Source organism: Thermobia domestica, chromosome 1 (assembly GCF_964235325.1).
Source record: "Thermobia domestica chromosome 1, izTheDome1.hap1.1, whole genome shotgun sequence".
NCBI lineage: Eukaryota > Metazoa > Arthropoda > Insecta > Zygentoma > Lepismatidae > Thermobia > Thermobia domestica.
The window spans coordinates 282,567,125-282,581,252 of NC_137454.1; the positions used below are offsets into that span (position 1 = coordinate 282,567,125).

General features: G+C 33.3%; 3 protein-coding genes across 3 annotated transcripts in view; all 3 read right to left on the reverse strand.

The window, feature by feature from the left end:
- Positions 1 to 13,025, reverse strand: part of LOC145661167 (uncharacterized) — a 53,026-nt gene extending 40,001 nt beyond the window's left edge. Inside the window, exon 1 of the mRNA XM_081726618.1 lies at positions 11,248 to 13,025. Within this exon, the coding sequence (XP_081582744.1) occupies positions 11,258 to 12,568 (1,311 nt within the window). The 5' untranslated portion in view covers positions 12,569 to 13,025 and the 3' untranslated portion in view covers positions 11,248 to 11,257. The remainder of the gene's footprint in view (positions 1 to 11,247) is intronic.
- Positions 1 to 14,128, reverse strand: part of LOC145661164 (uncharacterized) — a 94,132-nt gene that overhangs the window by 40,005 nt on the left and 39,999 nt on the right. The gene's annotated exons all lie outside the window — the stretch shown is intronic.
- Positions 1 to 14,128, reverse strand: part of LOC145661166 (uncharacterized) — a 145,444-nt gene that overhangs the window by 39,935 nt on the left and 91,381 nt on the right. The gene's annotated exons all lie outside the window — the stretch shown is intronic.

Here is a 14,128-nt window from a genome sequence, read left to right on the forward strand (position 1 = left end):
ATGGATCCTAGATATTTGAAATCTGTGCTAAGCGAAATAAATAAATGCTTTATAAAACTACCATCGAAACTAATTTTATGTTTTTTATTAATATGTTTGGCCTGGCATAGACTTCAAAAATGTTTTTAGATAATACAGTGAATTATTTTATGTTTTATGCGCTTTATTATTATTATTATTATTATTATTATTATTATTATTATTATTATTATTATTATTATTATTATTATTATTATTATTATTATTATTATTATTATATTTCTTTTATGTTCCTCACTTGGCAGGTTGGGTCATGTGGTCTTCTTTTAGATCCTAATGCAGGTCGAGAAGCGAATTTTGTGATCTTTGTAAGCTTTATGTATTTTCTTTAACCTGTCATTGTTGTTTATTAAATTTTGGTTTGCACACTAAGGCCAGTAGTGTGTAAAATTTGTTTTGTATATATCCATGTGAATATTAAATGTTTATTAATAGACAATATACTATAACCCCTGCTGATGAAAATTGTCCTTTCTATAAGCAGCCCATTTATAGTAGACAAAAGTCCATCAAATCCAATAATTGTTTACTTAAGTGTCATTTTGTATGTGCTGAATCACACTCAAAAATGGACAGTAGTTCCATTCAGTTGTCCGAATTTTAATGTAATAGTTATATAAAGGGTGATAGGGTTTCTGAAGTACCTCTGCATGAAGATAATCAGGGAGATTTTGAAAGGTTAACTAATGACGATCCTTTAAAAAAAAAAAATATTTGGAAAATAAACTGAATGACCTGAAGAGTGTTTTTGTAAGGGAATTTGAAGGCTTGAAAGAGGAAATAGTGCAATTTAGGACCCAAAATGAAAAACTTAAAGAATTACTCTTGAAAAAATCTTGTAATTGTTTTATGATGGAATCAATAGAACTTTTTGATAAGAACTGAAATGTTGTAGATCCTGATTCTGATCAATTCCCTGAATTGACTAGAAATGAGAATATATAGTTTTTGGATTCTAGTCAAGAAGTAGAGTTTGATAAGAATAGAGAACAATAGGTTCAAGTTATTTCACGTAATGAAAAGAGATTAGAAAATAAAAGATCAAGAGAGATAGACAATAGAAGGAACTGGTTTAAACAAAAATCAAGGTAAGTTGATTTTTGGTACTTGTACTAACAAAATTAATTTGGTTGCTGAAAGTTGAAAAAGACCATTATTTGTTACTAGATTTGATCCATCAGTAAATGAAAGCGATGTTGAAAATATTGTCAGTAATAGAAATGTAACTTATGTCAAATGTACTAGATCAAAAACCAAATATGATACCAATGCCTCTTCTCATGTTGAAGTGTTTGACACTGACTGGAATTATTAATGACCCTACGATTTGGCCCAGTTGGCATATTAATTGGTCCGTTTTATGGTAAGCTCTAAACAACCAATTTAGAGAACCAGGTTGATAATGTGAACAACAACAACTAGTTTAATATGGAAGTTCATATCTGGTATCAAAATGTTCGTGGACTTAGAACTAAAAGTAACATATTTTTTCTTCTGTTGCTGACTGTTCTTTTTATATTGCTATAACAGAGTCATGGTTTAGCCACAATTAACATACTGGTGATTACTTTCCTGAAACTTGTAAATATTTTCGATCTGATAGGAATTATATTTCTAATCAATGTAACAAAGATGGTGGCATTTTACTAGCAGTTAAAACAAACATAAGTTGTCAAAGGAGAATTGATGTGGAATCGGAGACTGAATGTGAGATTGAAATTGATACATTGAATGATAAAAATTATTAATTGCACGTTGTTACTTTCATCCAACTTATTCTGTTAGAAGTTTTATGAACTATCTGAATTTTATTGTGTCTAGAGTGAACTTTTTGAATTATGAAATAATGATTATTGTGATTTCAATAAATCCATAGTTGATTGGACGAATAGAAATTTTTCAAGCGACGTAAACTACTATTCTAAACCCAATACTAAAATTGTATTTAATTTCTTGGATGATATGCATCTGAATGTTGACTCTGCGAGGTTTGGTCTCGATCTTATTCTGCATAATACTTGTGTTCAATTTAGTAATAATGCACCACCTCTGGTTCCGCTCGATCAGTATCACGATCATATTGAAATTGTCAAATTATCATCTCTAATACAGGAGATACCGAGTGATAGTTTTTTGTTATATCAGAAGGGTGGCTATCTTTCTTTATATAGAGGAATCCAAGGACTTCCTTGGGCCAATATTTTGTTGAATCAAGATCTTGATGGTGTTGTTCAAAATATTAGCGATGTTATATTTGAAGTGATCAGGAATAATTTTCTATTAGCAACTAAATCAATTTCTAAATATCCAAGATGGTATTCTCGTAATTTAATTTATTTGCTTAATAAAAATAATAATGTTCATAAGAAGTTTAAAAGAACCCAATCTGCTCAGGTTTATAATGTATTTTCTAAATATCGTTCTAATTTTAAGAGACAATTTCTTATTGATAAAACTAAATATTATATCAAAATTAAAAAAAAAACTATAAAAATAACCCTAAAAGATTTTGATCCTCGATTGGTATCTGAGGCTGTGGCCACGCAATTTTAAGCTGTTTGTCATAAAGATGATGTTAATGTAAATGATACTAATGATATTTCTATGGCCAATCAATTTTGTACTGATCAAATGTTTTTAATACTAAACAGGTACTTAATATTATTAAAACTTTGAATGTTAAAGCCTCTGTAGTTATTGATCAAATTCCGATTTCTATAATCAAAGGTATATCTGAGATAATTGCTCCAATCTTGACATCGTCGTTTAATTGGAGTTTAGCATCTCATCTCTACCAAATGTATGGAAAACTGTTGCTGTAACTCCAATTCCTAAAACAGATGGTAGGACTGTAACTGACTATAGACCTATTTTTATTCTTGATGTAGTACTTAACATTTTTGATAAACTTATTTATAATTATCTTTATAGTTCCGTTCAACATTGTGTTATTCCTGAACAATACGGATTTATGAAAGGTAAATCTACAGAATTAAACCCGAATAAGTTCTTGACATTGGTTTCTCCTGTTGTTCATAATCGAGGTCGATACAGTCTATTTTGATTTTCCTGAAGCCTTCGATAAGATATCTCATTATATTCTTCTTAAGAAACTTGACTAATTTGAAATTCCTAAATCTTTGATATTTTGGTTTGCTTCCTACTTGCTTGGTCATAGATTTGTGGTCAGATATATGGGTTGCAAATCATCTGTATACAATATGTTTTTCTTGTATTCCGCAAGGATCCAATTTGGGTCCTCTTTTGTTTATAATATATGTAAATGATATTGGTTAACTTTTGAAGTGTCCCTTTCTATTGTATGCGGATGATTTGAAGATCTTTTCTAAAATAGTAAGTCGCCAGGATCACTTGAAATTACAAGTTGATATTAATTCGGTTTATCAATGGTCCGTTCTGAATGCACTATCTTTGAACATGAATGAAACTAAAATTATATCGTTTTCTAGGGAAACGAATATGTCTTTTTTTCGTATTTAATCAATATCATATAATACAAGTTGTTTTTACTAATAAAGATTTAGGTATTATGATGGATAATAAGCTATTATTTGATCAACATATTTCTACTATTGTACCTAAAGCCAGCATGAATCTTGGGCGTATTAAATGGGTTGTTAAAGATTTTAAATATATTGTAATCTGTAAAATTTCATACTGTGTCTATGTTCAATCTCGTCTGGAATATACAATTTTAATATGGAATAATACTACCGAAATCTCGCTAGTATTGTCCACGTTCTTGAGTCAATTCAAATCTCTTTCTTGGTTTGGCTTAGATTTATGTTTAGAAAGAATGAGATGGCTATTGAGGAGATTCTTGCTAGGCTTGATTTGCTCTCTTGATGTTAGGAGAAACTTGGAACAAATCATTCTCATTTGTGACACAATACATGCCAGGGTGAATCTAAGTGAACATCTGTATATTAGAATTCCTTCTTACAATCCTAAGGACTATTAATCTATCTTATGCAATCACAAATTAATTGGTACTCCACTATTTAATAGTGTAGAGAATATAAATAGAAAATCTCTAAGAATCGACCTATTTAATGAAAATTTTGCTTTACTTAAAAAGCAGTATTTAGAATGTATTATCAAGTAAATATATAATTTTGCCGTTGTCGTGTCTAATATATTATTTACGAAATTCTAATTGTCTCTTATTTGATGTATGTTTATTTTTATATAATCATGTTTTTGTTATAAATATTTTATGAATATATATATATATATATATATATATATATATATATATATATATACATGCCCCAACTGAAAATAAGGATGACGATATAAAAGACAGTTTTTACGAAGAAGCGGAATGGATATTTGACCAACTCCCGCGATACCACATGAAAATTTTATTAGGGGATTTCAATGCGAAGATAGGACGAGAGGATATTTTCAAACCGATTATAGGGAACGAAAGTCTGCATAAAGAAAGTAATGACAACGGTGTTAGACTCGTAAACTTTGCAACATCCAAAAACCTAATCGTGAAGAGTACAAAATTCCCACATCGCGACATTCATAAATACACTTGGACATCACCAGACGGGAAAATACATAATCAAATTTATCACGTAGATAGAAGAAGGCAATCTAGCATAATTGATGTCCGGTCGTTTAGAGGGACTGATTGTGACACTGACCACTACCTGGTAGCAGCGATAATACGAGAGAGGTTATCGCTGAACATAGGTAATATTCATTGTCTGAAAACGGAGAGATTCAATTTAAAGAAATTAGAAGAGAGCCAGGTAAGAGAGAAATACCAGATTGAAGTTTCGAATAGATTCTCGGCTTTAGAAGATTTGGAGTGCACTAGTGTCAAGGACACCTGGATTGAAATTAGAGATAGCATTAAAATTTCAGCAAAAGAAAAATTGGGACACGCGGAAAGACGTAGGAACAAACCATGGTTCGACCAATCTGTATCTCAAGACGGCCAGTGAAAATTGTTATGGGGAAAACGAAGGTTGCTCCAATCAAACAAGTGTCTTTGCCACGATTAGAGCTCTGTGGTGCATTGCTATTAGCTAAAATGATGAATCTCATATTAAATTCATTACGTTTGAAAGTGCATGATGTAATTGCCTCTACTGTTGTGTTATCGTGGCTGAATTCGGGAAGTGTTTGTCGCGAATCGTGTAGCAAAGATTCAAACTCTTTTGCCATCCGTGAAGTGACTCAAAGTGGATTCAAAGAATAAACCAGCAGACTGTGGTTCTCGAGGTTTATTACCTTCTGCCTCACTTGCACATCACTTATGGTTAACAGGCTCAGAGTGGCTCCAAAACCCCATTCTCCCAGAGTGCAATGAATATACAGCGGATTTAAAGTTAGTCAACCAAGAGGAAAGAAAACGCATAGTTTCTATGCATGTTCATGTTGATACTTCCATTATTGACAATTATTCATCATTGCTAAAACTTGAGCGAATTGTTGCATATTGTAAGCGCTTTATTAATAATTGTCGTGTGTCGCAAGGAAACAAGTATACAAGTCCACTTACAGTGACAGAACTTTCTAATCCCTTGATGTGTCTGATAAAGATTGTTCAACAAAGGTCATTTGCATCAGAAATTGAGTACCTGAAAAACGGAAAATCATTACCTTCCAAGAATCGATTGCTTTGCTTGAACCCATTTGTGGATGATAAAGGTATTTTACGTGTGGGAGGTCGATTTAAAAATGCCAATGTTTCAAAAGATTGAAAGCATCCCATTTTATTTCCAAGGGATAGCCATTTAACAGAATTAATTGTGTGGAATGAACACAAATTGCGTTTGCAAGGTGGACCAAGACTGGTATTATCTTCTTTACAACAGACATTTTGGATTTTAAATAGAAGAGATTTTGTTCGCAAATTACTTCGGAAATGTGTGACATATCATCGCCATAAAAACTTAACGGTAGAACAGCTTATGGGAGATTTGCTTGCTTCAAGAGTAAATCCCAGTCGTCCGTTTATTCGTTCAGGAATAGATTATTGTGGGCCAATTCATCTCAAGCAATTAAAGGCAGAGGGCGAATAACTTACAAAGCATATGTAGCATTATTTGTGTGTTTTACTACTCACGCAATCCATTTAGAAATTGTGAGTGACTGTACAACTAAAGCTTTCTTAGCTGCTCTAAGATGATTTGTTGCTCGTAAGGGAAAACCAACCAACAGATATATTTAGTGATTGTTCCACAACATTCGTCAACGCTAACAAAGAGCTAAAAGATTTTATTACGTTGCTAAAATCTGATCATCATAATATTAGGGTCACAGATTATCTTAGTAAGGAAGGCATACAGTGGCACTTTAATGTACCTCATGCACCACATTTTGGTGGATTGTGGGAGGCCGGAATCAAACCAGTGAAGTATCATCTGAAAAGAGTAGTAGGTAATGCTGTGTTAAATTTTGGATGGTAATTAGCGCAACGACTTCAGCAGAACTTCTGGAAGAGGTGAAGTGTGAAATATATCTCTATGTTACAACAGCGTCCAAAGTGGTGGAAAAGAAACAACAACGTGAAGGAAGGTGATTTAGTTTTACTTGGGGAAGATAACTTACCTCCTTTAAAATGGAAGTTGGGACGTATTGTAAATATTAATCCTGGAAGCGATAACGTTGCTAGTGCAGTAATTGTAAAGACCTCAGATGGAGTTTACAAAAGACCAGTTGTGAAGGTATCCTCCATTGGCATTTGAAAAAGACATTTTTCATTTACCGTTTTGTTTTACTTTTATACAGTGGACTTTTTTTAATTCGAAGTCCAAGGGGACACGAAAAAACTTCGAATTATCCAAAATTCGAATTATCCAACAACATTTATTTTCACATATATAACAACAAACAAACCAAAGTACGGTGCATCAAAAATATATTCATATGGTGTACACTTTACCTTTAAAGCAGCTTATTATTTGCGTGATCGAATACCGCAAACTAACAAACGACATTCACTCCACATAATTCAAACTACGTGTAGAATGGAAAATATATTTACGTACAACACTACAACATACATTGAATAGCCCTAACAATTAAACACCAGTAACAATTTGAATATTCTGTTCTCACTTTTAAGAAGTCGTAAACCTCACTTGCTTAAATTTGATTGTTTTTGTACGGTCAATAAATCTTGAATTTCATGTATTGCGTGGAATACGATATTAATAACGTTGGTTGACTTTATCAATAATTCATCTTAAATTTTCAACCAATTTTGAAACAAGATGAGATTGGCACACGTTCTCTATCTTTACTTCTTCCCCAACTCACCTTCATCTTTATCATTACATAGATTTTCTATTTATCTTTTGTACTACCCTTCCCTATGGCTGCAGCTGGATAACTGAAAATACGTTAAAACTGTATTTCTCTGTTTACATCTGCACAACATTAAAAATTTTCAACTGTATTTACTTCAAATTATCCAAAACATAGGTTCAAAAGTTCGATTTATCCACGATTTTTTACTATTGTTTTCAATGTAGTTTTCAAGGGGAATGGACTTCTGTTCGAATTATTCAATATTTAGAATTATCCAAGTTCGAATTAACGAGACTCCACTGTAGTTCATTTCCAATATCGTACTAATTCATTTTATGTGTGTGTCTTGAACTAAATCGTTCAAGGGTGGGGGCTATGTTTAGTCCTAACTTGTTTATTAAAATTGTTTAGTTTTGTTTAAAGATGTTTGTTCAATGTAACTTGTTAGCTGTAGAAGAAGAAGAAGGAAGGTGTAGGTGCTTGTTGAAACTGTGTATAGCAGCAGTGTGTGAGTGTGCGCGTAGCCTATAGCTGCATCATCGTAGTGTTCAAAATGCATTTTATTTTAACTCGGGAATTGTAAGAAATAGTCATTGTATTATTAAATTGAACTATTACAGAACGAACCAGCATTTGTGTTATACAGTCCACCATCTACCGATGCAGTGTTTATAGTGTTAAAGTGTAAATAATCTATCACAGTTCTTATTATACTCTTCGTAACAAATTACTTCACGTGTGTTTAAACTAAGACAAATACAGTTTCAGTTATTACTCAGAAGATATATCAACGGCATTTTAAGTCACCCTCATTTGATAATAACTTGCCAATAAATTAACCTGAGTGTTGTACAAAGAATCAGATTCTCTGTATGGTAAATAAAACTTAATTAAAATTGGTTGATTCGACTCATTCAAAAGATATTGGCAAGAGGAGGGGTAGTAGTGATAAAACAATTAGTTGGAAATCACGCGATCGTTCTTACACCAATTCATGAAGAAGATGGGTGATAATGTACACACTTAAAAAATCGCTACTCATTCTCTTACAACCCTATATGGCACATTTAACATAATACTCTGACTTTATGTAAAGATCACAACTGGTTAAAGACAATTTGCCCTTCGTTATATTCTATCTCTAGATAACAATACAAGCTTTTCAGAGAAAGGCGAAGGGAGGAGGTTTCATTAAACAAGATCATACATCTGCTACGTTCAAGATTTGGGTACCCTGTGTGCCAGGCCGGTAGCCAGCCCAAAAATGTAGGGGGCGCCCGGCTGAAGTTAGGGGGGGCGATCCAACCATATGATAGTTCATCACCACATTATAGTTAATTTGCAAGCCAACCGCGAAACTTTTAGGAGGGGCCAGCAAAAACTTAGGGGGGCCGACCCCCTAGACCCCCCTGGATACGAGCCTGATGTGTGCCTATGCTAAACTCAGTCCTTTCAAGTCAATTGACAAATATCATTGAGAATACGTTCAATAGAAAAGCGTGTTACGTCATTATGTCTGTAAAGACGGATACAAAGATAACACTAGACTTCCAAAGTTCAAAATTACACTGAACGAAAACAATTAGTAGAATTATTCTTTGGTACCTGAATGCTAGAAACAGAGATAAATTCAGAGGGAGTTCAGGCCCAATTTGTATCCTCATAAATTAAAGTTACGAGTGTATTATATGCTGAAGGAATAATACTTACGCTTACACCACCCATACGCTCATGTTTCGTCAACTACTTTTAATCCAACTCTACCAAAGAACTAGATTTCAATAATAATCCTAAAAGAAAGATGTACTCCGATCAAATTTTACGAGTCAATCCCAAAAGGATATGAAAGTGAATGATCGTAAAAAATTGTTATTATTATTATTTGTGATTTCTCACCGTGCATCGAATCCAGGAATTCACATGCACTAGCCTCTAGATCGTTAGAGAGGATTCTTGCATTCCTCGTATGAAAATATATCTGAATTCTCTCCTAGCTGAAACTCGGAAAATAACCGATCTTGAATGTCAACCGATAAACATATGTTTAAAATACAAACGTGATCATCGTAAAGACTGTCAAGTTTAACCCTAACTCAAGTTAAGGTTACAAGATATTACGCAATTCTCTAAAAAAGTGCTTTCCAACCTCTCCCTAATGGCGACACCCATTAGTACACATTAGTTTATTCGACACCACGCGCTCACCCATAGAAAATTGTTTTGTTAAGGGGATCCATAGTCGAATGGTTTGAGGGGTGTGGACGTGTTAGAGCGCTTGTGACGCAGGTAAAACACAAGTATATTACTTAGAAAGTTACGAAGTATAAAGAGGGTTCGAATCTGGTGGGTACGTCCTGTACGACATCCATTCGCTAGTTTTTCTACACACATTAACACTCCAGTAAAGAACAAGCGCCCTTCGTCGATACAGCACGTGAAACTCATTTTAAAATATTCCTAGTTATACAATCTGAATTTAGTGTCCCTATAACATTAAGAACAGAGACATACAATGGTACCATTGAATGTTACTTAGAGTAAATTGTAAAAATCAACATGTCGATCACGCAGTTAATACGCTGAACGAAAATTAATCACGATATTTAGTATTGCTTTATCATAAGTTATTCATTCGTTTAAAAGTAATTATTTCTACCAAACAAATCTCGTGACACCCTTGAAGTTACCACGCGATCCCAAAGTGTACCGAAACCCAAATTGGAAAACTTTGCTCTAAACTATATTAATCTATTAGTCACTAATATCGTCATTCCTGTCTATTACGAGTTACTCCTGTTTTATAATGAAATCGAATAAAAAGTAACATTTTTTTACACAATCTGCTTAATGCATGGTAGGAGCACACTGAATTGTCAATTGTGCTACGTTGTTATTAGATCGGTAATTTCCATGCGTATATTGCTATCCACGATGCGTTTTCATTACTGCAGGAATCGTGAACCATTCCTACACTCAATAACAACTATATAATTTATTATCCTTATCAAACGCAAACCGAACAAACTTCTTATAAGATCTAAATTGCAACTCAGAAAAACCCTTGAATACACTGCAGCAATGATGCTCTGCGTTCCTTGTCCCACCATGCTCGCCCAATAACTGGAGTAAACCCAACACTGGACTGTTATTCTGGCCAAGTAATTCCAATAAGGTTAGTATATATTTTAACACGTTCCGTACACTCAGCCCCTCGTGGAACTAATGTCCAGAAACACGAACAATGAACACAGCCTTTCCTTTGTTTTAAATTTATATAGCAAATTTTGTTGTTTTCAGGCATAGTTTAAAATTAGACACTTTAAGCTATCGTTTTCTACGAATTTTTAAAGAAATAAAACACCAAGAAACTCTCTCTTAGGGAAAAGGTAGTTCGTGAACCAAACGTTAATTGTGTTATTATTTAAACAGCAATTTTTGGATATCGTAACTCGCAGTTATTCTCGTAATAAGTATTAACATCATTCAATATCTTATAATATTTTCTTTTAAAAAAACTTAAAATATATTTCCACATTACTCTTTATGTTGGATTGTTTTTGTTAACGAAGTAGAAAATTATGCAGTTTCTAAAACTACCTAAACATATAACATTAGAACATAAAGTAACAAAAAATGCGAATCAGTTGGTATTTTACTTATAAAGAATCAATAAACAAAAGACATGCCTGTTCAACAGGAGTCATTATAAAACGTAAAATACACAACACAACAAATACACTACGTCTACAGAATAATTTGTTGTTACTTATTTCTTTATTTAATACAATCTGAAATATTAAATAATACAAAACATACGTTTCAAGCTTTTTTTGGTGTCTACGAAATGAAGGATACAAAAGATTGTCTGTTAAAAATAATCGTCTCACAACAACGACACAACATAGAATATCTTACGTGACGTATCTCAAAGAGCCATGACACCGTCTCCCAGGTCCGCAGAGCTCTCAATATCTCCGGCGATGCATGATTTGAATCGCATCTTCTGATCGTCACCTACCTCCACTGTCCGCTGACACAAAACAAGGACAACGCAAGATATGATAAAAAGCCCAGAAGGAATAATAGATGCGATCAGAAACTGTTTGTAAGTTTCATTCAAATCAAACCGAGCCACTACATATTCTGTATCGACTTCAGAATAAAAGCAAGGAAAACGTGCTCTTGCATTGTGATCTGATCCATCGCGACCATACTCTTTAAAGAATTCCGCACATTCCCCGCGAAGGGTGTTCACACATGCTTCTAAATTAATCAATAGCTTCGATTCATTCGAAATAAGAAGACTGCTTTCAGAAGGAGTAATTTCATTCTTTGCGTCTAGTTGACGCCCGTTGTAGTAACTCAAATTGCTAAGGAAAGTGAAATTAGTTTTCTCATTAAGTAAATTTTTCTCTAATAAAGTACCATTGATGCAATCGTAGCCTACAATGTCTTTTGTTCTGTTTTCTATGTCATAACATGATGTCATCAAAATATCTTGGCTATCTGTCCATGCTACTTTATCTGTGTTCAAAACTAATGCTCTCTTACATTGAGAGAGAAAAACCCTGTCTCCACTCAAAAGAATAATATTCTTGTTCCATGTTGGAATGTCTACACACCTTCGCTCGCAATTATAAGGAGGCTTTATCTTATGGCATATGCCATTCACACAGTCAAACAAACCACTTATTCGAATGCAATTTATCTTTCCTCTTTTACCATTGCATTTATATACTTCCTCTGTTTTTCTATAGACACACTCAAAAATGTCTGTTATATTTATGCATTCGCCGGAAGTACAGTTAAAGGTGCCGTTCAAGTTTTTACACTCCTCTCTGATACAAACATATTTTTTAGCTTTGTCTTTATCAATTCCATGGCAGATTTTTTCAGCAGTTACAGTACACTCTTCGAAAAGAAGATTCGTGCCATTACGTCTGAGGTTAACAAAAATTTGAGTGCAAGCCCCAGAACTTTTGCTGAGGCACCACTCTCCACATGAACCCCACTCACACGCTTCTTTAGTGGCGTTTCTGGTCGTAGTGCACATTACAGGAGTTTCAGTGATTCCAGATTGAAACGCCCTTAGGGAGGGCATGTAAATAGCGACCGAAAGGTAAACAAGTGCTACACAACTTAACACAGCTGTCATTTGACAAAAACAGATTGTTCCACAAATTTTATTATCTTGCGGAGGGATCAATTGCTCCTCAGGTACGGTTTGCTTGGGCATTTCTCTTATGTATTCATTGATTTAAAAAATGTATATGAAGTAACAGTCCATTTAATACTGTTACAAGGTAAAATACACACGCATAAACATGTACACATATACATGAGTATGTGTATATTAACCTAAACAAGTTCTCCCCGATTCAACCATAGTTTTCCACATTATATTAAACATTAATATATTTTTTCTTGTTTATATTGTAATAGAATTTCTTTCCTTTCACTACAAATATGTTTGCACTCCCATGACGTCACTATTTCCTACATATGGATGGAACTTTCTCTGTCGTAATAAGATCTGATATGGCCACTGTAACTCACATTTATACACGTAACAATTAAATATTAAATTCACATCACTGCATCTTTATATGATCGTTTTGTGGCACAAAAATTGGCGATGCTATAATAGTGAATTATGCCCTGCTAACAAACCTAGATTCAGATGGCTGACAATGTGTGAGAGAGGGATGGTTTAAAATGCAGACTCAGAGCTGCTCTGCGCATCCAGTTTCTCTTGATCAATACTTCGCCCTCTTGTTCTTTATCAGGGAGAAAATTTTTAGCCCTTCGAGAGCCCTATTAGAAACGGATGAAACTATAAAGCAAGAACTCCAAGACAGAAAAAAATGAAGGAGAGTAAACAGTATGATTTATCTATAATAGATATGTTATTATAGTCATATCAATACGTTAGAAGAATCTATTTAATATAGTAATTTGTTAATACAATACTGGAATGCCTTTTCTTTTCACGGAAAGAATAATGTTTATGTAAAATATTTGAAAAATAGGCCAATGTACGAACTTTATCTACTTTTCGTGATACTTGTTGATGTAAATTTGATTTCACTAAAGTTACTTAAACCCTCATCAATCATCCCTAAATAACTTTTCATGATATGAAGGCAGAATAAAATCGTTTTCTCATACTCTAAACTAAGAGATTCCCAATTCATGCAAATCGTTAGGCAAAACGTTTATGAATACAAAATCAGAATTTAGAATATTACAGAAAAATTACCTCCTGTTTCCTTTAGAAGCGGATAAAAGGAAAACTCAATTATTTCTAATGAGGATTTTATATACCGAACTTCATCTCCCTACTTGAGGTACAATTATGAGGCAGCCATTGTACCCATTTTTGAATATAAGATGTCATGCTGCTGTTATTACTAAAAATATTTATTTAAGAAATAAGTAAAAAATTTACATTAGGTTTTTTGATAAAACTTCATCCGAAAAAAATTACCCTATCAGCAAAACAAATTTCTGCCTTCTTCAGAAAGAGATGGATTATGCCATATTAAGGGGTTAATAATATTTCTTCAACAAAATTGTTAGAACCATTCTTGAGAAAATCATAACAACAAACTAGATCAGCACGAGCAAACTATTCTCTCTGATTTTCGTGTGAAAAATGAACCATACAGTAATTTAGATTGTTAATGAAATACTTATTTCTGAAATATAAAGATAATAGTTAACTTCGCTTCTGAAAAAAAAAATCGAAGTTTCTGACATTTATTCTTCATAAAGTATTCGTAGACTATATTTTGGT